Here is a 23197-nt window from a genome sequence, read left to right on the forward strand (position 1 = left end):
TAGCATGCACATCACCTTATATATCTTGGAAGCTATTCAAACCCTTTTTATAGCTTATTGTATCAAAATGGCTGTAATAACAGTTTGTGTAGTAAACCAGATGGAAAGTGGTTCTCAAATAATATCAAATAAATCAGTAAATTCATGTAGGCTTGTTCGATATTCATTTTCATCCAGTTTAGGGTCCTGGTTTATTTTATATCATTCAACACCAAATGTCATCAAAATAATACATGTAAATGAAAAAATCAATTACATTGCAAAACTTTATTACCTCAAGTGATGAAAGTGAAGCAGTCCACTTCGTCACCAGCTGCCAGTGAACCTTATTTTTGTTAGATAATTCTAGCATACAGCAAAATCCTTGTTCACCTTACTTCTTTTCTTGTTGATGTAAAATCTAAAGTGTGTCCACATGTGTGATTTGTAGCAATATTTTTCTCTTTTTCCTCCACCGTTCTCACGAAGCTTTTTTATTTTTTTCAATCCACTTGGAGCTTCCTCTCTTCTTCTCTAGACGACTCGTGCGCACTTTACCTTCACCGCCACTCTTGAGCGCCCCGAGTGGACCGCCAAGGAATTGCTCAACAAACATTGAGCAGTTTACAGCATCCGTACTCCATTGTATGGCCAATCCGTCAAATATAAGTATCGATACTTGGCGGGAGCATATCGATAACCAATCGAGTTGGGTTGCAAAATATCGCAATATATCGCGGTATCGAGATATTGTCCCACTCTTACCCACCGGTGTCGTGCAAATGTAGTTACCCCAGTCAAAAATTGTATCCCCTGTGCGGAGCCATATGGAGGTAGATTTGTGTCTATTATTCAATCCCCAAAAAAGTTGCTTCCATTAAAATATTATATGCTTCAATAAAAATAAAAAAATGTGTATGAATGCAAAAATAAATTTGAAAAATATTGGAGTCAAGTTTTTTTTTTTGACTGAAGCAACTTTTTTGATTGATTTGATTTGTGTTTGGGCCACATTTTGACTGGGACGTTTTTGTTTCTGTCATTCAATCAAAAAATAAGTTGTTTCAAAAAAATAGATATTTTCAAAAAGATCACTTCAATCAAAAAAAGTTAAGTCAAAAAATTTCAATCATAAAAAAACTTATAAACTTCAAAATATTTGAGATTGAAAAATTTGCATTTGAACACTTCATTTTTCATTGAAAAAGTTTTCTTTGATTGAAGCAATCGTTTTTTGTGTTTGGGCCATATTATGGGTAGGACATTTGTGTCTAAATCTCTCAATCCCCCCAAAAAGTTGCTTCAATCAAAAAAAAACTTCAATGAAAGAAAAAAAATCATTTGAAAAATAAAATTGCCCTCCCCTAATTTATTTTGTTGTTGTTGAAAATTATATGCAAAGCAAATGACCGTCTAAGGTGCTCGTCACGTGATCTGTTAGAAAAATAATTTTGACCCATTATAGAAATATATTTTTTTGTTCATTTCATTCATTTTTGTTGCAGTTTTATTGCTTTACAACTTATATATATATATATATATATATATATATATATATATATATATATATATATATATATATATATATATATATATATATACAGGAAAGTCAGTTTCATGCAATGACATTTTTCGGTCACCAGGGGGGGCCTGACCCCCCTTAAAATCCGCTTATGACAAATAAAGTGTTGCGGGTTAATATCTTTTGGTGTAAATATTCCATAATACAGTGAGGACATCTGCGGTTTATAGTCCAGTGCGGCTTATCTATGAACAGATGCTGTTTTTGTGTGACATTTGGTGTGTGGCGGCTTATAGTCAGGTGCGCCTTTATAGTAGAGATGTCCCGATTACGTCATTTTCAAAGTTTTGGAATCGGCAAAAAAATATCGGCCATGCCTTTTTTTAATATATGTATATTTTTTAATTATATCGTTTTCTAATTGTATTTAACGTTACAGGCATAATATGTTACACGTATCCAGAGTCTTTAGTTTAGGCTTAAGGTAGGGTTATCAAATCTATCCCAATAACGGCGGTAATTAATTAAAAAAAAAAAGTATCACGTTAAAATATTTAACGCAATTAATGCATGCGCTGCACGACCCACTCACGCATTGTCGCGCTCCATCTGTAATGGCGATGTTTTATTTATACAGAGAGATAAAAGGCAACGTAAAATGAGTAGAGTGAATTTTGGCAGCCTTTGGAGCCTTTTTTAAATTGGCTAAAACCTTACAATCCCTCTCCCTACGATTAGAAATATCATGGGAAGCAATGTGGGGAAGCAAGGTAACAATTGATATTTTTCTTAACACCTTGTGTTATTTGCCAACGCAGAGAAGATATATTAGTAACACTTTATAATAACTATCCGTTTTACTAGTTAATAGATCATTAGTAAACTGTTGAAAAATGATTTATTGTTGATTTGTGAAGTATTTTTTAACAGTTTGCTAAGCATTTACAGGGTGTTCTTAACCTGAAACGCAGTTTGTGTCGAAACGTTTCAAGTTTTTGTGTGTAATGTTTTGCATTTCTATCTTTTCAGGTTAAGAAATGCCGTTCACTTTAAAAGAAAAGGCATTTGCACGCAGATCATGTTGCACATTTATGAAAATCTGCCATCGTACCAACAAATATTTGTACAAGTGATACCTCAGCTCACAAACATAATTGGTTCCCAGAAAGTGTGTGTAAGGCGAAAAGTTCGTCTTCCGAACATTTATTTCCCATAAGAAACCATTAAAATGAGAATAATCCGTTCCCAGGTCCCCATAACACATAATTTTCTACTAAATAAGCCTTAAAACTACACAAAAATATACCTTATTTTATGTATAATAAATGTGCTATTGTGTTATAATTAAAGAAATAAACTGTACTGTATAATAAAGTCGTTTTATTTACCTTTGTGATGGTAGTTGATGGCTTGATGGAATGGAGTGGGAGGAGGAGGGAGGGAGGGAGTTACTGTTTGGAAGGAGAGTGTTACCGGCAAAGTGCGCAGTTAGCGTAGACTCCACTGCTGTGCCCACAACATGCTTTTGGTTGTTAATAAAAGCCATCCGACACCTCTGGGTGTTTGTATGCACGCCGCCACCTTTCTGGAGAAGAAATCGGGCGAACCGAAGACAACCGACGACAACGAGCCAACGTGACTCGCCGGTCCACTTCTCACTACGGTGGGAAGCTGAAAGCACCGCCAATTACCAGTCGGGGGCGAATTGGTAACACGAGTCACCTTCCATAAGGACTGTAGGTAACTCTTTTTCGGTCCCATAATAGCAAAAGTACACACAATATGGTCCAAAATCTCTATCAAACACAAACCACGTCCGCACTCAACGAAAGTGAGGGGACGAACTGGGACGCCGTGAGCGTGCGTCAGCTTCTCGTGGCGCTTTTCGACCGCGTGAATTGGTTCGTCCGCCGAAAACTAGTTCGTCAGCAGAGACTATATGCTCGCGAATTTAATGTTCTTGAGGCGAAAAGTTCGTGAGCTTAAGCGTTCGTGAGCCGAGGTATCACTGTACTTTTCTTTGTATATTTAACCAATAAAATTTATGACCTTCAACATAAAGAGTATATAGTTTTATTAAGATCCATCAACTAGCATTTAGAATGGGCATTTAGAATGGGGTCAACCATATTGGAACACCCTGTAAATGCTTAACAAACTGTTAACAAATACTTCACAAATCAACAATAAATCATTTATCAACAGTTTACTAATGATCTATTATCCAGTAAAACGGATAGTTATTATAAAGTGCTACCGATATATCAATTGGTAGCATTACGCACCGTAATGGTTCCACTTCCCATCATGCATTTGAGCATGACTACATTATCATTTACTGAAAGCTCAACAAATACACTAGATGGCAATATTTAGTCACAATAAACAAAGTCACAAGTCTTTCCATCTGTGGATTCCTCTCACAGAAAGAATGTTAATAATGTAAATGCCATCTTGAGGATTTATTGTCATAATAAACAAATACAGTACTTATGTACTGTATGTTGAATGTATATATTTGTCCGAGTTTTATTCATTTTTTTCTTAATGCATTGGCAAAATGTATATGATCGTGAAAAATTATCGGGAATGATTGGAATTGAATCGGGAGCAAAAAAAAGCAATCGGATCGGGAAATATTGGGATCGGCAGATAATCAAACTAAAACGATCGGGATCGGATCAGGAGCAAAAAAAAAACATGATCGGAACAACCCTACTTTATAGTGAGAAAATTACGGTACTCTATACCCACCTCTGCGGGTGGAAAGTCGCTATGCATCCACAATGTGTGCATTTGTGTTGAGCCAACAGAGAGAGTTCATTGCCAGGATCTCCATGAAACACGGGCACAATTGCAGACCCCCCCCCCCCCCCCCCCGCAAAAAAAAAAAAAAAAAAGTACAGCGGACTTTGTGTCCATTGTGGTGCAGTAATGGGCTGGAACAGAGTGATGAGTAGACTACTCTCCATGCTTCATTACCTGTGTGCTTTTGTGTAGTGTTGTTTTGGGTTGTCCTCTCACTGGAGAGTGAATTGTACATCAGCGAGGGCTACTGCTCAAGGTAAAAAGCTTGTTTCTATTCCTCCATATTTGTCGAGAGGCTCCTTATAGGTCGTCGTTACTTCTTACGAGGGTGATGATAGTTTTTCTGGCGCCCGACTTGAAAGATTACGGTATGCGGAAAAGCTTTTGGGAATGTCAGAACTTTTGATTTGCCTGTCTCAAATTAGTGCGGAGTGAACCAAACAAGAGAGGCCCATTTTAATGTGGCCCGTCATGCGTAAATGGGCTGAAATCAGAGAGGATGATGGTTTTAATAACGGCGACATTAGACGGCACATTCGGGCCAGCCATTTGTGATTGTGTGGAGCCTATTGTTGGTTTGGATTAATCTCTGGCCTGCCTTCACATTACTCGCTCGCTATAATGGAGGACTCATTTGTGCACTTATGCGAGTCGCTGATGTCTCGCTCCATTTTCTACCCTTCGTCCTGGCTATCAGGCACCGATTAGGAGATCTTGTATCTTTTCTCTTCTTTCAACAGTCCTCGTTTAGGTGGCAATTTTTTGGGGGGAGGAGTATTTGAAAAAAGACTGGAATAGTTATGAAAATGAAGTCACTGAAGTCTCGCGAGGTAGTCAGACCTGCATGAGGTTATATTTTGAACATACAGTGGTATGAAAAAGTATCTGAACCTTTAGGAATTTCTCACATTTCTGCATAAAATCACTATCAACTGTGATCTGATCTTTGTCAAAATCACACAGATGAAAATACAGTGTCTGCTTTAACTAAAACCACCCAAAGATTTATAGTTTTCATATTTTAATTAGGATAGCATGCAACAAAGACAGAAGGGGGAGAAATAAGTAAGTGAACTCTCTGCCTAAGGAGACTTAAAGAGCAATTGAAACCAATTTTTACCAAACATTTTAAGTTAGGTGTCTACCCAATCACTGATGAGTGGTTTAAAGCTGCCCTGCCCACTATAAAACACACACCTGGTAAGAAATGTATTGATGAGAAGCATTGTCTGATGTGCATCATGGCTCGGTCAAAAGAGCTGTCTGAAGACCTGCGATCATGGATTGTTGATTTGTACAAAGCTGGGAAAGGATACAAAACCATATCTAAAAGTCTGGAGGTCCATCAATCGACAGTCAGATAAGTTTTCTACAAATGGAAAGAGTGTGACACTGTTGCTTCCCTCCCAAGGAGTGGCTGTCCACCAAAGATGACTCCAAGAGTTCAGCGCAGAATACTCAGAGAGGTATATAAAAAAAAAAAGAACCCTAGAGTGTCTGCTAAAGACTTATAGAAATCACTGGCACAGTCCAATATATCTGCGCACACATTAACTATATGTAAAACTATGGCCAAGAATGATGTTCATGGGAGGACTCCACGGAGGAAGCCACTGCTGTCTAAAAAAACATTGTTGCTCGTTTAATATTCGCAAAAAGGCACTTGGGCACTCTACGGAAGTTTTAGGAACAGATTTTGTGGACTGATGAAACCAAAATTGAATTGTTTGGGAGTAACACACAAGGTCATGTTTGGAGGAAAAATGGAACAGCTCACCAACATCAACACCTCATCCTCACTGTGAAGCATGGTGGTGGGAGCATCATGATTTGGGGCTGTTTAGCTACCTCAGGGCCTGAACAACTTGCAATTATTAATGGAAGAATGAATTCAAAAGTTTATCAGGATGTTTTGCAGGAAAACCTGAGGCCGTCTGTCAGACAGTTGAAACTAAAAAGAGGATGGATTCTGCAACAAGACAATGATCGTAAACACAGAAGTAAATCAACTTCAGAATGGTTTCAGAAGAACAAAATACACGTTCTGGAGAGGCCAAGTCGAAGTCCAGACTTGAACCCCATTGAGATGCTGTGACATGACCTAAAGACAGTGATTAATGCCAGACGCCCCAGGAATTTGATTGAACTACAGCAGTTTTGGCGAAAAAAATGAGCCAAGATTAGTGCTGATCGATGTGCCAGACTGATATACAGCTGCAGGAAGTGTCTGGTTGAAGTTATTGCTGCCAAAGTATTTATCATATTAAATTTGATGGTTCACTTACTTACCCCCCCCCCCCCCCCCCTTTCTGTCATTGTTTGCATACTGCCCTCATTAAAATATGAAAACATAAATTTTTTGGTGGTTTTAGTTAAAGCAGACACTTATTTTTCATCTGTGTGATTTTGACAAGGATCAGATCACATTTGATGATTTAATGCAGAAATGAGAGAAGTAGCATACTGCACGAATGCTAATGCAGAAGTGGGACATTTTTAGACACGCCCTCGCATACAACTTATTGTTATTTGTATGTATTTGTATGTTATTTCTGCTTGTTTTCCCCGGTAATCTTTCAATAAAGAACATACCGAACAAACACTGCTGCTATAGAACTTGTGGAAACTACTCTAGACATTACTTCATATGAAGGATGTTTTCTTCATACACTTCCCGAAACCAAAAACTCTGTGAAGAATGGATCAAGTTGCGCGGACGTCCACAAGACCAGGTTAAAGCTAGCAAGGTTAAGCCATTGACATTTCATATGCAATAAACATTTTTGTGGGCGCTAAGGTCCTACAGAGGACGAAGAGGTAAGCCATTTTGATATTTTCACTTATTTTTTAGCGTGGCGTTTTGCCGTGCTGCTTCTGTCTGACAATGAATGACCTGAAGAAATTTTAAATGGTATCTGACTGCCACTTATACTTTTTCTGTTGTTAAAAAAAAAAAAAAAAACTTTAGTAAGGGGCAGTGTTGTTTTTGGCAGCCATTTTAATATTGTCTTAGTTTTCGTCTTTTAAACGATAATACTTATTAGTCTTAGTCATATTTTAGTCATTTCAGAATGTGTTTGTCTTCGTCTAGTTTTTGTTGACGAAAACGACAATATTTTCGTCTGTAAAATTCAAAAGTTTCACTCCAAAAATAAAAGATTTCCAATGAACATTGACAGACGAGCACATATTGTAGCATCTCCAAATCTATTACTTGATACTACACAAGCAGCAGGAAAACAGTAGGCTACATTATTTTTAATTAGTTGTACCCGCCTGGACGCCACGAACTGTCTGTAAAAAAAGTTGTTTGAGAGTTTAGGAGGACGCGCGCCGTGAGCTATGGCCTAATGCTAACGTGAACGTGATTGCAATGATAATGCTACGACTTACATTTAGCACGCAGCACAGACCTTACTAGGCTAAAACAACACGGCATATTCTCTGTTGCCGAGATAAAAAGACAAATCTTGTGTCTCAAAGCAAGCAATGGGGAGACTGGAGAGGTCACTTGACTAGTGGGTGAGTTGGGGGGGTCGCAGCACCTCACATGAGTGACACAACCAGGCAGGGTAATGACACATAAAATATCACACATTGTGACCATGCGTTGAAAACTACGGCGCATTTTCGTCTCGTTCTCGTCTCGTCAGACAAAAACTGGCATCATTGTCGTTAAGTTTTAGTCTCCCAAGATACGTTTTTAGCTTGTTATCGTCTCGTCATCGTCATCGTCATGAAAATATTGTTCGTCAACGAAATATTTTCGTCATAGTCACCGTTGACGAAAACACTGGTAAGGGGGAAGTGTAAATTATAGAATTAAAATTTCTTATTAACAAAAAAATTAAAGGTGTTCGTTGGCTTTCACCGAGTAGCATTTGCGATCGCTACACAAAAATGGCAATTTAAATTGCCCCCAAGAACGGTCAGAGACGTAAGAAAACCAAAGGATATAAAATATAAGAAAGACAGGGCATAAGGCGGTAAAGGATAGATTCTTGAAACAGGAGAATATCATTGTCAATGGCATAAGGCAATGCACACAAGAAAAAGGTGTCGATAAAAAAGCTAACTGTGGATCACGTCGGCTCTACTTCAGCCCTCGACACTCAAGCCATCTCTTTAACTGAACATTTATATGTTCGTCCACATCTTTACCAGTGAATTTGGCAACGGGGACGTCATTTTCGGACAGAATTGGTAGGTTTAGCTCAGTAAACATCTCGTTTGTACACTATTTCCATTCATTTACTATTTAGCACAAACGGGAGGTTGACCTGCCTATCAACAATTGCTAATGTCATGAATATTAATGAGCAAAAGTGATGTGTTTCTTGTGGTACGCCATTCCAAAAGGGTTAGATACTTTTTCATACCACTGTAGATTTATAAGTTTGTAATTTTATGCGTTTATCATGAAAGTATTTATCGGTTAAAGAGTGAAAATTAGAGGAAAATTTCGCATTTCGATTTACAGCAGGGGTGTCAAACTCTCACAGTGAGCCAAAATTTGAAATTGAACAAAGCCGCGGGCCAAGGTTGAACAAATGAACCTTTAAATATGGAACCAAACAAATTTTGATTTAACAATGAAAATTGAACAAGCAACACTTATATAACTTAAAAGTACAGGCGTGCAAAATCAAGTTGCCGATAATACTACTAATATTAACAATAGTAATAATAATAATTTAAAAAATATATCAATGGCATATTAAATAAAATTTCAATCAAAATTAAATGCCTCCCTTCTGTTTGCAGCCTTCTGAGATAAATGTCAAAATTAGCTTATTACACAGGCTAGTAAATTTAGAAATAAAAAACATACAGTGGGGCAAATAAGTATTTAGTCAACCACTAATTGTGCAAGTTCTTCCACTTGAAAATATTAGAGAGGCCTGTAATTGTCAACATGGGTAAACCTCAACCATGAGAGACAGAATGTGGAAAAAAAACAGAAAATCACATTGTTTGATTTTTGAATAATTTATTTGCAAATCATGGTGGAAAATAAGTATTTGGTCAATACCAAAAGTTCATCTCAGTACTTTGTTATGTACCCTTTGTTGGCAATAACGGAGGCCAAACGTTTTCTGTAACTCTTCACAAGCTTTTCACAAATTGTTGCTGGTATTTTGGCCCATTCCTCTATGCAGATCTCCTCTAGAGCAGTGATGTTTTGGGCCTGTCGTTGGGCAACACAGACTTTGCACTCCCTCCACAGATTTTCCACAGATGGGGTTGAGATCTGGAGACTGGGCATGCCACTCCAGGACCTTGAAATGCTTCTTATGAAGCCACTCCTTTGTTGCCCTGGCTGTGGGTTTGGGATCATTGTCATGCTGAAAGACCCAGCCATGTCTCATCTTCAATGCCCTTGCTGATGGAAGGAGATTTTCCCTCAAAATCTCTCGATACATGAACCCATTCATTCTTTCCTTTACACAGATCAGTCGTCCTGGTCCCTTTGCAGAAAAACGGACCCAAAGCATAATGTTTCCACCCCCATGCTTCACAGTGGGTATGGTGTTCTTCGGATACAATTCAGTATTCTTTCTCCTCCAAACACTGTGTTTCTACCAAAAAGTTCTATTTTGGTTTTATCTGACCATAACACATTCTCCCAGTCCTCTTCTGGATCATCCAAATGCTCTCTAGCGAACCGCAGACGGGCCTGGATGTGTTCTGGCTTCAGCAGGCAGACACGTCTGGCAGTGCAGGATTTGAGTCCCTGGCGGCGCATTGTGTTACTGATAGTAGCCTTTGTTACTTTGGTCCCAGCTCTCTGTAGTTCATTCACTAGGTCCCCCCGTGTGGTTCTTGGAGTTTTGCTCACCGTTCTTGTTATCAATTTGACGCCACGGGGTGAGATCTTGCATGCAGCCCCATATCGAGGGAGATTATCAGTGGTCACTCCAGGACCTTGAAATGCTTCTTATGAAGCCACTCCTTTGTTGCCCTGGCTGTGGGTTTGGGATCATTGTCATGCTGAAAGACCCAGCCACATTTCATCTTCAATGCCCTTGCTAATGGAAGGAGATTTTCACTCAAAATCTCTCGATACATTGCCCCATTCATTTTTTCCTTTACACAGATCAGTCGTCCAGGTCCCTTTGCAGAAAAACAGCCCCAAAACATGATGTTTCCACACTCATGCTTTACAGTGGGTATGGTGTTCTTCGGATGCAATTCAGTATTCTTTCTCCTCCAAAGACGAGAACCTGTGTTTCTACCAAAAAGTTGTATTTTGGTTTCATCTGACCATAATACATTGTCCCAGTCCTCTTCTGGATCATCCAAATGCTCTCTAGCGAACTGCAGACAGGCCTGGACCTGTACTGGCTTCAGCAGGGGGACGCGTTTGGCAGTGCAGGATCTGAGTCCCAGGCGGCTCATTGTGTTACTGATAGTAGCCTTTGCTACTGTGGTCCCAGCTCTCTGTAGGTCATTCACTAGGTCCCCCCGTGTGGTTCTGGGATTTTTGCTCACCGTTCTTGTTATCATTTTGACGCCACAGGGTGAGATCTTGCATGAAGCCCCAGATCGAAGGAGATTATCAGTGGTCTTGTATGTCTTCCATTTTATAATAATTGCACCCACAGTTGATTTCTTAACACCAAGCATTTTACCTATTGCAGATTCAGTCTTCCCAGCCTGGTGCAGGTCTACAATTTTGTCTCTGGTGTCCTTCGACAGCTCGTTGGTCTTGGCCATAGTGGAATTTGGAGTGTGAATGACTGAGGTTGTAGATAGGTGTCTTTTATACCGATAATGAGTTAAAACAGGTGATCAATACAGGTAACGAGTGGAGCCTCGTTAGACCTCGTTAGAAGAAGTTCGACCTCTTTGACAGCCAGAAATCTTGCTTGTTTGTGGGTGACCAAATACTTATTTTCCACCATGATTTATAAATAAATTCTTAAAAAGTCAAACAGTGTGATTTTCTGTTTTTTTTCCCACATTCTGTCTCTCATGGTTGAGGTTAACCCATGTTGACAATTACAGGCCTCTCTAATCTTTTCAAGTAGGAGAACTTGCACAATCAGTGGTTGACTAAATACTTATTTGCCCCGCTGTAAGTGCTACCAAACATGGAGAGCAACTGAGCCGTCTCCCACCAGTCCAACAAAGTTGTATTTTCTGCCTTTCTTTTTGCCATTTCTTGGTTGGGTAACACAGTGACAGCTGTAGTTTGAGGTCGCAGTGTGGTCCGGTGGAGAGGAACGGGGTCCACCAGAGGTTTTAGCTGAAGGAGTGTGCACGAAGATGGATCACTACCTCCTTAATACATCCATGACCGCTACCATAGACGCTACTGACACAGAGGAGAGGGTGTGTCTGACTCTGTCGCGTTGTTTTGAGGCACCAAAACAACAGCAGGGCATCATGGGATTTGTAGTTTAAGCAGTGAATGTGGCATTACAGCGCTGCCGCAGTGTAATACCGGCGGGCCAGCTCTGATATTAATTTGAAATTGCCTCGCGGGCCAAATATAATTACACTGTGGGCCAAATTTGGCCCGCGGGCCCGAGTTTGACACCTATGATTTACAGTCTGCGCCCTGGAGTCATCTGCTTGCGCCCCTAAAATTCTAAGTTCGGGGCCACTGTGCTTCCAGTAAAAAATGTTAGTCTAGAGCCCTGACTTGTTGTGGCTCACGCAACATCCTCATTTCATGCTTGGCTCGCTGAGTTAAGTGTGTGGGCAAACTAGGAATATATGGGTTGATACCCCCTCACCATTGCACTCCCCGCTGGTTCCCCCTCTGTCCTGTGCAAGATTCCATTTTTTCTCAACAGAAATAACCACATACGTAAAGATGTGGAGACGAAGAATCAATCTGTCAACTTGGGTTGATGTTGAAAGTATCTCATATTCGTCGGCAAGCTCATTCTCATAGTCTTAGTTTGTTTTCGCCCGTCCCGGTCCGCATCCCTGCGGTTGTGGAACTCTCCCGTAGTGTAGATGCAGCTGGAGTGGGTATGCGCGCGAGCGACTTCCTGCTCAGACTCAGCATCAACTATGCAGGATGCTCACAGAGCTCCCGTTGCTATAGTGACAGAAGGGAAGCGAGACGAGCCGGCAGATTGCGCCACCTGATTGTGCTGTTTGCGAGTCACTCCGAGAGAGAGGGAGAGAGAGAGAAAATGTGCAGGCTTTTTCTGCGATCAGTGTTTTCATCAGTTGTCCTGAGCCGCCGTGCCTCAGGGGATTTGCAGACGTCGCGTCGGTGCAATCTCTTTTCAAGTGTACTCGGATCCGCTACCTACTCGCACTCACAAAGTTGGGCATGGCGACATGCCGCCGCTGTGTATGAGATGCCTATCGATTTGTTTTTTATGACACCCGACTCCTTTTGACAGACTGAAGTGGACACGCGTCAGGTCCATCTGGGGGCCGCTTCATGCAATGGTAAATACAAGGAGTTGATGTAAAGCATGTTTAGATTGTCTGTCTTTGCACAGGAATGGAAACTGGCACCACAATTGGTTTAACTATTTGTCTACTGCTCTTACCTGTATTCTGCTTGCCTGTTTTGTATGATATTCTGACGGTATGATAACCTTAAGCCAAAATATCACAGTGTCACGGTATTGCAAATACAGCTCTAAAATGAGTTACTTTGAGATATCGGGGTTTTAAAAAATTGAATTTCCATTGAACAGGATTTTTATTTTTCAAAACATATTAGCAAATTGGAACATAAGTATAATGTTAAGTTATATATATACTCTAAACAAAATGAAAATGAATGCAGTCCTTTAGGTGAGCCTAACCCACAGCTCAACATTATTGCCATCATAAAAAAAGTAATTCATTTTCCATAAAAAGCACATGTGTATGACTCTTATCGTGTTTACATTATACACACACACACACTCTTTCTCAACACAGGCCGTTGCCAGAGAGAGAAAAACACATGTTTTACCAACGCTAGCCACACTAAACACGCTGGAGTTAACTCTCTTAGCTGGTTGGAAACGTTCATGACAAGTGTTTCCTAGGCCTGTCGCGATAGCAAATTATAGTAGGTTTTTGGTAGGTATTGTCTCATAAATTATTGCGATATGCAATATTATTGCCTGTTTTTTTTTAACCTCATGAACCACGAATATGGTGACAATACATCTAATAAATCCAATAAATTGTTATTCTTAAATAAAACACACACTATATAAAAATTTATAAATATTAAAAAACAACACACACACACAATGCATAATGAGTCATTTTAAAGCTAGTTAGATGCAGAATATGAAATAGGTGAGAAAGCCACTGTCATTTTTGTTGTCTGCAAATTACAGCCCATTAAAAGTGTTCATTTGCTCCAAAATGACTGTCATCTTGACCTGCAAAGTGCGCATGCAGCAAATTTGAAGCCAAATTATAATCATTTATTACATCATATTATCATTGCCAATCAGATTTTTCATAATGGGTGTCATTTAAAATGTATTTTTAATGTAGAATCGGAAGTATATGCGATTGCCTCCAGAAATCCAGAAAATGTACTTTTATTTTGAAATGTTCACTGGAAGTACCGTATTGGCCCGAATATAAGACGGCCCTGATTATAAGACGACCCCCTCTTTTTCAAGACTCAAGTTTGAAAAAAGAGTTTTTGAACACCAAATTAATTTTTATATAGAAAATAATTACAAATGATTATAACTAGAGATCGATCGGGTCCGATCACGTCATTTTCAAACTATCTGAATCGGGGGGAAAAAAAATATCAGCCATGCCTTTTTTCAATATATAAATATATATATATATATATATTTTTTTTTTAATTAAATCGTTTTCTAATTGTATTTAACGTTACAGACATAATATGTTACACTCATCCAGAGTCTTTAGTTTAGGCTGAAGGTAGGATTATCAAATTTATCCCGATAACGGCGGTAATAAATTTTTTAGAAAATGTATCACGTTAAAATATTTAACGCAATTAATGCATGCGTTGCACGACCCACTCACGTATTGTCGTGGTCCATCTGTAATGGCGCCATTTTACCTATATAGAGAGATTAAAGGCAGCGTAAAATGAGTAGAGGGAATTGTGGCAGCCTTCGGTGCCTTTTTTTAATTGGCTAAAGCCTTACAATCCCTCTCCCTACGATTAGAAATATCATAGGAAGCAATGTGGGGAAGCAAGGTAGCACTTGATCTTTTTCTTTACACCTTATGTTATTTCCCAACGCAGAGAAGATATATCAATTGGTAGCACTACGCACAGTCATGGTTCCACTTCCCATCATGCATTTGGGCATGGCTACTGTATCATTTACTGAAATTTAAAAAAAACACACTAGATGGCAATATTTAGTCACAATATACAAAGTCACAAGTCTTTCTATCCGTGGATCCCTCTCACAGAAAGAATGTTAATAATGTAAATGTCATCTTGAGGATTTATAGTCATAATCAACAAATACAGTACTTATGTACTGTATGTTGAATGTATATATTCGTCCGAGTTTTATTCATTTTTTTTCTTAATGCATTGCCAAAATTTATATGATCAAAAAGCAATCAGATCGGGAAATATCGGGATCGGCAGATACTCAAACTAAAACGATTGGGATCGGATCGGGAGCAAAAAGACATTGGAACAACCCTCATTATAACAATATATTTGAGAGAAAAAACATATTATTTTGCCTCATTCAAATCTTAATATCTGAACATTTAAATATGTAAACTAAAGTGCAATCACATTTGTAAATAAATGGCTTCTGGTTTTTGAAATGTAAACAAACCAATCTATTGTGATAAATAAAAAAAAAAAATGCAATAACTGCATTAACCATCAAAGTGAAGTCTAACTGTAACTTTAGTCTTGAAACAAATCTGAAGAAGGAAAAACATTGCAATAAAACAATGCAAACTGGTTAAACTTGAGAGTAGCTGAGATCTGTCATGACAGAACATGGCTTCAAGGATATTTGGCACCATCTAGTGTCGTGAATGGGTATGACGTTTAGACCGCGAATATAAGACGACCCCCCTCTTTTTCAGTCTTAATTCAATGCAAAAAAAACATCGTCTTATATTCGGGCCAATACGGTACGTTTGCTAAGCCACTAACAGTAAGCTTTAAGGTCGAGTCAGACCTGCGCCATCAAGGAAGAACCGATTTAAGACCCTGCGCCGTAGCCTCTGTGGGTCCTTCTTTTTTTTCTGACTTCGCGTCGCGTCTACGCGTGTGACGTGGTGGAAATGGACTATGATTGGTCCGCTCAGACTGTTGTTTCCGAAATCCCCGCCATTCTCAAACATTATTTTTCTGCACGCAAAAACGGACCAAGCCGACGAGAGTATCAACGAAGAGCAAGTACGACAACTTCTACAATGTCTTGTCAAGACATTATGAAAATTACCAAATGGCAAGCAATTCGTGGGAGGAGATTGCTGAAAATACGGGGCTGGAGGTCAACCAGCGATTGAATAAAAAAAAAAAAAATGGAAGAACCACGGAGACAAGTACAGTATGTGTGTGTTCAGAATCGAATGGTCACACGAAGTGGTTACCCAGTCGGCCAAAAACTGCCAGCTCTTTATTGCTGTATGTCATATTTTTTGTTGGTGCACTTCATCATTTATTGTGTACATATGTTTGCTGTGAGTCTGTGACTTGTTCACGTGTCACACTTCAAGTATATGAAGAATAAAGCACAGGTTTGGTGGCAAAAAGAGTTGTTTTGATGTTTAATTTTCAACAACAGACAGTTCACATACATCATCACTAATTGAGAGTGCCTCGGTGCTTTTGGCTTCCAACGCATTTTGGGAAATTCAATAGACGCCAGAAATCTGCCATGGCTTCCCACTGGCTGTTTGTAGGACACGGCAAACAAATCGGGCCGGAGGGCTTTGCAGACCTCCGACAAAACGCTGGACACAGTGCTCGACGCCAGTTTGAAGCTAGCCGCTACAGCTAACTGGTTTCCACCAGAGGCTTGAACTCTCTATGCGGCATCAAAAGTTGGACAGACCGCCTCGAAGCCGTCTTCTGCGTCACCTGCGCCTCAACATTTGTATGATCAACATTTATTCAATGTTGATGAGCTGAAGAGCCAGATTCAAGCGTTCCAGCTTGCAATGTTTATTTTTTCTCCGTTAAACTAGACAAGAGGAAGTCAACAAGCAGCCCCCAAACCGTATAAACATAACGCCACACCGCTCTAGTGGCTTGGCGATGAATTACAGAGCAACGCGTCACCTGGCCGGAAAACCAATGTCAAATGACGTCGTAGTCGCTGCGTCACTGCAACGCGGGAGCATAACTTAGGCTTTACTCTCAGTAAAAAGAATCAAAAACGACATGCTCTTCTCTTTCGTCATGCATTTTGTATCAGTAATAGATTTTTTTTCTTTTGGTCACATTGCTGGCAAATTCTTTAATCCAGCAAGTTTTCATGTTTGATGTGTCACCTTTTCATCGCAATTTTGCGTTGTGGAGCACACTGTCAATGTTTTATAGCAGACTAAAGTGGTAAATAGTCTTTTTTCCATTAGCCTCAATGTAGCAATGCTAATGTTTTACAATATTTAATATAGAAGAGTTTCCTTATTTTATATGTCTGAACTTTAATTCCATGGCGTGTTGATGGCTAATAAACATGTGTGAAAGCTACTGGAGTCACATATGTAATCAACACGCACGTGTGCCAAGTTAACTTAGCACTCTCATGCACATATGCACGCACACAGCGATAAATGGCAGCCGGGAAAATGACCGTCCTCATTTTTTTTACCGTGCGATAATTTGACTTACTGCATATCGCGACAGGCTTAGTATTTACGAACCTTTAATTTTGTATAAATGCAAAATCACATTGGAGGTATTGCCTCCTCGGCAGTCACCCTCCGCAAACATGTTGTACATGTCGGTTGGCTCTCCTCCACTAGGCTGTAGCCGTATTCCCATACCATCGATTTTGTTTTCTTCGATGGGGGGGGTTCAGGAGTTTCACCTCCTCCAGCCATTGTGTTGCACAGCTGACTCACTGACACTGAGCAACAACCGGTTTAGGACAGTTCAGACTTGCAAATGCAAGCAAGGGATTTCTGCATTTTTGGGACATAAAAAATAGCTAATACATTAGGAATGGAATGACGGAAATGTTTTGCGGTTTTGAAATCGTGACGTTTTCATACCACGGTACACCTTGAAATAGGTAATCGGCACATGTCTACTCAAGATGAGTCTAAACGATGAAAGGAAATTTACCATATTTTTCGGCTTATAAGTGTCATTTTTTTTCATAGTTTGGCAGGGGGTGTGAATGATACTTTTGAGCAACTCGTGTGAAATTATTAACACAATATTATCAGTTTTGTTAAAGGGAACCATGGATAGAAAGACTTGTAGTTCTTAAAAGATAAATGTTAGTATGAGTTATATTAATTTGACTTTAAATCCACATTTGATGTTTTCGTTTTTGTAAAATTAGTTTTAGGGCTGCAGCTATCAATTATTTAGGTAAACGATTAATCCATCAATTAGTTCGAATAATCACGTAATCGCATTACTCACATTTAATGCGTTGCAGAATAAATTTTAGGATATTTAAAAGAAATAAATGTAAGTTCGCTAAAGCGTCTTCAAACTGCAGAATTTCACCATCATTTCACCAAAGCAATAAATGAATTTTAAAATAAATTACAATACCTGAGTTTGGCCTTAAACGATATAAAATAAAATAAAATAAAATAAATGAGGCTCAAAGTACAACAAAAGAACAACTGGCTGACTTACCAAGCAAACGTTTGCTAGCTTAAATGCTGTACAATGCAAAAAAAATTTTTTTTTTGCAATGCTCAAACGCACAATAAAAAAATAAAAAAAAGAGCGAAAAATGCGGTGAGAGGCAGACGAACGAAAAAAAACAAGGCAACGAGGCAACCACAAACTGTCAAATAGCAGAAAGTCAATATCTCGGCAACCCGCCTAGGATCGGTTTAACGACACAGCTGATCAGTTGGAATTGGATGCGGGTACGACTTCGGGAACTCATCCCACAGCTCTGTAAATAACAATCTGACCAGCAGCCTAATGTGACAAAATCATGCTAGTCATCATGCTAGCCTCGCAAGTATGGAGCACAACTATTCTCCCAGTCCAGCCCACCCGCGTCATCACCCCCGCATGCATTGCGCGCATAAAACATGGCACCTTCCGTAAGTCAAAACATGTCCTAAATATTATAGATTTTTAAATCAATGGCAATATTTTATGTGTTTCTTTTAACATATTTTAGTAAAAGAGAAAAGTTGTAGATTATTAGAGCCTATAAGTCTGTGGCTGCCTTAAACACCCCTAGTAAGCAACAACCTAAACTACGGTTAGCTTAAGACTAAGGCCATCCGACCCAAAGGTAGCTGATATTTGACTCCAGACGCACGGTTTGTACGCAGTGCAGAGGAACAAATGATCATCCAGTCAGCGGCGTCCTTCAGCGCTTTCACATATCAGCGCGCCTGCATGCTAATGTGTTAATCAAGTTTGCAATCAATAATTCAGCACCCGCAGAGTGTTGGGCACTTGAAAAAACATTCAGCCAGAGGCGAGCTGATGTCTTTTCTTCCAGCAGGAGTCAAATTAGCAGACCGTGTGTCTTTTGTCACCCAAGTTGAGACCGTTTGACCTAGATTCCATTTCTTTTCTTCCTCACCTGCCATTTGTTCTCTGGCAGGTTCCGTTTTTCTGTTCGTCTGTCAGTTGTTCCTCCCTCACCAAGACTGTACTTGCACTTGTCTCTTTATAGGAAGAATGCAAACAGATCATGGCGAGGCAGAAGTCTAACAGCCAGTCGGACTCTCACGATGACGAGGTCTCCCCCCCGCCGCCCAACCCGGTGGTCAAGGCCCGCCGACGCCGTGGAGGGGTGAGCGCCGAGGTCTACACCGAAGAGGATGCCGTCAGTTACGTGCGCAAGGTCAGACTGAACACCTAGTCACAGCTGGGACTTTTGAACAAATTGGAAAAAAAAAATATATATATATATATATATATATATTTTTTTTTTTTTTGACAATATTGTTACTCATTCTCATAACATCACAGCCTAACATTACAATTGGGGCTGTCAAACGATTACAATTTTTAATCGAGTTAATTACAGCTTCAAAATTAATTGTAATTAATCACAATTCAAACTATATATAAAATATGCCATATTTTTCTGTAAATTATTGTTAGAATGGAAAGATAAGACACAAGGTGGATATATACCGTAATTTTCGGATTATAAGCCGCTACTTTTTTCCTTCATTTTGATACCTGTGGCTTATAGTAAAGTGCGGCTTATTTGTTGATTTATTTGGGTTAATATGTAACACTTTATTTGACAGTGGTGTCATAAGATTGTCATAATGGTGTCATGACACTATCATGGGCCTTAATAAATGCTTGTGACAGATGTCACTTAGTATCATCTGACAAATTATGTCACTAACTCCATTAAATCCAGCTTGGAGCTTTTACATCCATTCAAAAATAAAATAATTGACCGGTTAACACTAAATGATCATTTTGATCATTTTTTTCTGTTCACCCATAATAAAGTCATAAAAGAACCACACTTCGTTAATGTTTTTTGTGACAAAGAAGTATCTGTTCCAATCACTCTATCAGAGAAAAATCAGAGTTGTAGAAATAACTGGAAACTCAAGAGAGCCATGACATTATGTTCTTCACAAGTGTATGTAAACTTTTGACCACAACTGTATATATATAGGAAACCTTAATCTGGATTAAACGGTATTATATGAATACAGGTAGTCCCCGGGTTACAACATACTTGATTTACTTGAGGCCAAGACACGGTTTTAGCTCGTCATCGTCATACAAAAAATTGTTCGTCGACGAAATACTTTCATTGTCGTTGACGAAAACACTGCTTGCACAAAACCAATTTTTTTCCCTGCTATAATATACCATTTCAATTACAATGTCTCCAACCCTTCTGTCATATCCCTCGCCACCCATCACCGAGCTCTGATTACCCCCGAGTACATCAAGAGTGTCAAATTGCTCGCATGCGTTCGTGTCTCTGACTGCACACAAGCATGTCAGCGCCTTGGCAACGATCACGCCCCCATCATCAGCCTCAATTCCTGTAGCGTCAGTCCTGACATCAGAGACGCACTCACGTGTGCATGCAATCACTTAGGAGGCCATGGTAGAATCACATCAAATTACACCTCTTGCACTTACACGGCTACATTCATTCGTACTTTCTCACCACTTTCTGTATCCTATCATTTTTTTCCCTGGTCATACACTTGCAAACATGCAATCACACTTTTCTTTCGTGTCTGACAATAAATTCAATCGACACCCATATTCAAATAACTTGACATAGTCTATACTGAGCATGATGTTGTGGGGCCGTCATGGCTGACACGCCTCTACAACATCGCGTTGACATTGGGGACAGTGCCTCTGGATTGGCAGACAGGTGTGGTGGTCCCCCTTTGGGTGTGTTCCAATTATGGAGGGATCACAGCTCTCAGCCTCCCTGGTAAAGTCTATTCAGTGGTGTTAGAGAAGAGGGTCCATCGGGAAGTAGAATCTTGGACTCAGGAGGAGCAGTTTTGTTTTCGTCCTCGATGTGTGGACCAGCCGTACACCCTATGCAGGGTCCTCGAGGGTACATGGGGGTTTGCCCAACCGGTCTGCATGTGGTTTTTGGATTTGGAGAAGGCGTTCGACCTTGTCCCTTAGAGAGTCTTGTGGAGGGTGCTTCTGGAGTACAGGGCACTGACCTCCCTGGTAAGGGCTGTTCAGTCCCTCTAGGACCAGTGCCAGAGCTTGGCAGTAAGTCAGATTCGTTCCCAGTGAGGATTGGACTGCTCCAAGGTTGCCCTTTGTCACCGATTCTGTTCATAACTTTTATGGACAGAATTTCTTAGCCCAGCCGAAACTTTTAGAGCAGGGGTCCCCATCTGCCGGGCTGCGGACCGGTACCGGTCCGTGGCGCATTTGCTACCGGGCCGCACAGAAATAATAATTTAATAACGACCGCATTCTGGCTGAATTAACCCTGTGCCCCTGCTTAACACACCAATATCCCTGTCTGCGCTAGATATAATACCACGGAATAGATTAGAATGGCGTCATAGAAATCCATTGATTGGACTGCTAGCAGTACATCTTGTTTGTGTATGTAATATATCTATGTGCACTTGTCCTCGATAATAACGTGTTGCTAGGCTGCGGGCGCAGCACATTTGTTCCCGGAAATAATTAGCCCCCACACTAGCGAAGATGACTGAAAAACAGACGTCTTTGGAGATATTTTTACGGCAAAAAGGGCACCTGACGAGCCTACAACCTCGAAGACCCACGAACTGCGAAGGAGAGGATTCGTGACCCGTTTGTGAATAAACCGAGCAGTGTTTAACTGGAAGATCAACTTGTAGAGATCGCAAATGACGGCGACCTTATGAAACGTACATTTGAGACAACAACTCTACCGAGGTTCTGGATTAAAGTCATTCTGGAATATCCTGACATCACTACAAGAGCATTGAAAACCTTGCTACAATCTCCAACATCATATCTTTGTGAAGCGGGCTTCTGTTTAACGACAAGGCGAGGTCGTTAATGGTGAGAGTGGTGTGCAGTTTTTGTGTGCAGCTAACATGGCAGGATGTATCTGTGGAGAACTTTTCTACAAGTCCCTCCATGATCAAACGTAAGTTAATATTCCTTTCTTTCAAGAAAGTTTGTGTAGTGTTTACTTTGGAATCGCTGCATTTGCGCATTTTGCGGCTATGTTTAACGTTACGCGGATGCGCAGAACCGCATCGTTGCAATTTTTGATGGGTTGCAAAATTTGTCAGAACACCGGTCCGTGAAAAAAAGACCCAAATAACACCGGTCCGTGGTGCAAAAAAGGTTGGGGACCCCTGTTTTAGAGGGTCCGGTTTGGTGGCCTCAGCATTGCATCTGCTTTTTGCAGATGATGTGGTGCTGTTGGCTTCATCAAGCCCTAATCTCCAACTCTCTCTGGAGCAGTTCACAGGCTAGTGTGAAGGGGTTGGGATGAAGATCAGCACCTCCTAATCCGTGACCATGGTCCTCAGTCGGAAAAGGGTGACGTGTCCTCTCAGGGTCGGGGATGAGATCCTTCCCCCAAGTGGAGGAGTTCTTGTATCTTGGGGTCTTGTTCACGAGTGAGGGTAGGAGAGAGCGGGAGATCGACAGGTGGATCGGTGCAGCGTCTGCAGTGATGTGGATTCTGCACCGGTACATTTTGGTGAAGAAGGAGCTGAGTCAAAATGCGAGACTCTCGATGTACCAGTTGAGCTACCTTTAACTTTCCTCAACTATGGTCACAAGCTGTGGGTCATGACCGAAAGAACAAGATCCTGGATCCAAGAGGCCAAAATTAGTTTCCTCCGCAGGATGTCAGGACCCTCCCTTCGAGATAGGGTTAGAAGCTCGGTCATCCGGGAAGGACTCTGGGTCGAGCTGCTATTTTTCCACGTTGAGAAGATCCACCTGAGTTGGCTCGGGCATCTGGTTTGGATGCCTCCTGGACGCCTGACTGGAGAGGTGTTCCACTAGCGGGAGACCCTGGGGACGACCCAGGACACGCTGCAGAGACTATGTCTGGCTGCCCCCACGACCTGACCCTGGATTAAGAGGACGATAATGGATAGATGGATATACTGAGCAACAGTCAAGTGTAAAATAGATCAGATTTTTTTATTGATAAGGTAAAGTAATCATTAGTCATTTTTATTTAACTGGGCGGGCTGTCGTAGGGGTGCGAGTAGGGGGCAACGGTATATCCCCTCATCCCTTCCCTGAAGGGCGATTAATGGGGGCGCGGATGGTCCAGGGCACCACCCTGGAACCTGGGGGGG

General features: G+C 40.5%; 1 protein-coding gene across 3 annotated transcripts in view; it reads left to right on the forward strand.

Annotated features, from left to right (window-relative positions):
- Positions 1 to 23197, forward strand: part of prkar1b (protein kinase, cAMP-dependent, regulatory, type I, beta) — a 163805-nt gene that overhangs the window by 20496 nt on the left and 120112 nt on the right. The window contains exons 1-2 of one of the 3 annotated variants that reach the window (XM_057860741.1): positions 4447 to 4565; positions 19087 to 19257. In XM_057860741.1, coding sequence (XP_057716724.1) covers positions 19105 to 19257 — 153 coding nt within the window. In that variant the 5' untranslated portion in view covers positions 4447 to 4565; positions 19087 to 19104. Of the gene's footprint in view, positions 1 to 4446; positions 4566 to 12487; positions 12725 to 19086; positions 19258 to 23197 lie in introns of those variants that run through there. The other 2 variants (XM_057860740.1, XM_057860739.1) reach the window with 2 other exon arrangements.

This window comes from Corythoichthys intestinalis, chromosome 16, assembly GCF_030265065.1.
Source record: "Corythoichthys intestinalis isolate RoL2023-P3 chromosome 16, ASM3026506v1, whole genome shotgun sequence".
In the NCBI taxonomy this organism is placed as follows: Eukaryota; Metazoa; Chordata; class Actinopteri; order Syngnathiformes; family Syngnathidae; genus Corythoichthys; species Corythoichthys intestinalis.